This window comes from Frankliniella occidentalis, unplaced genomic scaffold (assembly GCF_000697945.3).
Source record: "Frankliniella occidentalis isolate FOCC.00 unplaced genomic scaffold, Focc_3.1 Scaffold454, whole genome shotgun sequence".
Classification (NCBI taxonomy): Eukaryota; Metazoa; Arthropoda; class Insecta; order Thysanoptera; family Thripidae; genus Frankliniella; species Frankliniella occidentalis.
Window position 1 is genome coordinate 72431 of NW_026267572.1, and position 2222 is coordinate 74652.

General features: G+C 55.5%; 2 protein-coding genes across 3 annotated transcripts in view; both read left to right on the forward strand.

The window, feature by feature from the left end:
• The window catches only part of LOC113217877 (myrosinase 1-like), a 39357-nt gene extending 38616 nt beyond the window's left edge, over positions 1-741 (forward strand). The window contains exons 8-9 of the mRNA XM_052274851.1: positions 61-167; positions 358-741. Coding sequence (XP_052130811.1) covers positions 61-167; positions 358-571 — 321 coding nt within the window. The 3' untranslated portion in view covers positions 572-741. The remainder of the gene's footprint in view (positions 1-60; positions 168-357) is intronic.
• The window catches only part of LOC113217918 (uncharacterized), a gene marked incomplete in the record, with an annotated part of 40985 nt that overhangs the window by 12962 nt on the left and 25801 nt on the right, over positions 1-2222 (forward strand).

The window sequence follows — 2222 nt, forward strand, 5'->3', positions numbered from 1 at the left end:
TTAGACTGTCAATGAACGCGTTGCGACAAAATAAAAATGGATTGAATTCATTTCTTGCAGGCATACCTGAGGGAGTTAATGTTCGCAATCAACGAGGAGGGTGTTCACGTCATTGGCTACTTAGCGTGGAGTCTCATCGACCTTTACGAATGGCTCAGTCAGTACAGGTTAGTCAAGAAAATCTCATCTCACAATAATGAGATTGCGAAAAAAATGCACACTAGGCATGTGCAGTTCGCAAGCAGAAATGGCGTTACTAATGGCGTATGAATGGCGTATTCGGTGGTTTCTCTTTCCGCTTCGCCACTTGTCCGACATACCATTTTTTGTGGTAGTAACTGTTTTCTTTGACCCTAGATACACGTTCGGCTTGGTGCACGTGGACTACGCCGGCGGCTCCCTGAACCGCACTCTCAAGAGGGAGTCATCAGCGTTCTTCATTGAGCTGGCTGAAACCCGCAAGGTTCCTGTTGTGCCATCTGGCGGGCAGCGACTATCTGCCCCTGCTGCTGTTGCAATTGTATCCGTCGCCGCTGTTCTCATGTGGCCATCTGTACTATTCTATGTCTAAAGAGGTGCTGCTGCATGACTGTACTCAGTTCGCCGAGAACCTGACCCAACAACCCACCCCACGCTGCCATTATGTATATACAACCTAATTAAGTAATAAAATAACACTAATTTAAACAGTTGTGAATCCCTTCGGTCTTTCCAGCAAATATTATTAATTTAAAAACATTATTTCTGACATCTTTTTTGCATCCAAATAATGCCAGCCCCGCCAGTGCACTTCCCCGCGTTTCCAGCCACCTCTTTCTCACAGGGTACGAACGCCGCGCGGTCTGGCCGGTCAGGGAAAGGGGGTGGGGACAGCTGCTGCCAACAGGCCCCACGAGCTGTTTTGGGTCCGGCCTGGGTCCGGCTGACAGGAGGCGATGTGCGGTAAGTTGCCGACCAACAGGGATTTTTCAAAGAAAATTGCCTACCTCTCATAGTATGCGGCTTTTTGTGAGTGACAGAGGGCGCAGGGGGCGACTCAGAGCAGACAGGTCTAGGCTACGTCGCGCTCATGCCGAGGCTCATGCACCGACCATCGACGCGAAGGCCGGGGCCCCGCCGTCGTCGCCCTCCCCCCTCCCCAGCGACGTACATTCAATTATATTATCCACTTGAGAATTTTTGTCGTTTTCACGTTTTCACGCTGCAATCGCGGGGAGCACCGAAAAGCGCCGCGCGTGCCTGCGCGCCTCCCGCCGGCGTGAGCGGGCGAGCAGAGAAGCGGGGAGCAGGCGGGCAGGGTGGGGTTCGGCGTTGACCGCCGCTGCCTCACCGTCTATCTCCTATCTCCCCGCTCCTCCGCTCCCCGCCCCTCGCCCGCCGCACCGGCGTGGTGCGCCTGAAAGGTGAAAGGTGGACAATTTGCGCCACAGAACCCTTGTATTTAGGCAACCGAACAGTGCAAGGCGATGCGCTCGCCTGGTTCGCCTGCCCGATCCCGATTAGAAACAGTAGGGAACGCCCCCCCCCCCCCCCATGCTCCACGCTCTTACGCTTTACAACTGATGCAGTATAGGCTCTCTCTCTCTCTCTCACGCACGTCAACACCCTTCAAGACCGCTTCAAGGCTCACGATTCCCCACTCGGAGGTTTAGTCTAGTTGTACGCACTCATCACTATTTGCCTCCTCCAGACCCCCCTCCCAACGCAGCCCCACACTGTCCCACACCACACGCACGCTCTCTGCAGCAGAGCCGTGTTGTGATCGGGCCGCGGCCTCGTCAGCTCTGCGTCAAGCCTAATGGGAAAGTGTTTTCCTCGATAACATCTGGCAAACATCAAAGTCACCAAATGCAGGGCGAACCGGACGATCACCTTCCTCCCTGGTCCAAAACTTATGGACCCACCCTATGTGGCGGTGCACCGGGCCCCGCCCCCTCAAAAAAAGGGACCCACCAGAGGTGCCTTTGTCTAAGCGTTCGGCTCGGGGCGGGCGAGGGGGCAGGGTGGGCGGCCGTGCCAGTCGCAAGAGACTTTACGACTTCCTGAGGCGACCGCATGTGCATATGCCAGGGATGGTGTTCCACTTCGAACATGCTCAGTAGGGCGCGTCCTCAAACCATGATCGTGTTGCAGGTGCGACTCGTGTCCCCAAAATGGGCTCATAAAATTGTTGCAAAACTAGCCGCCCCCTCACACGGCGCCCCCACCGAAGTTGCCCCCCC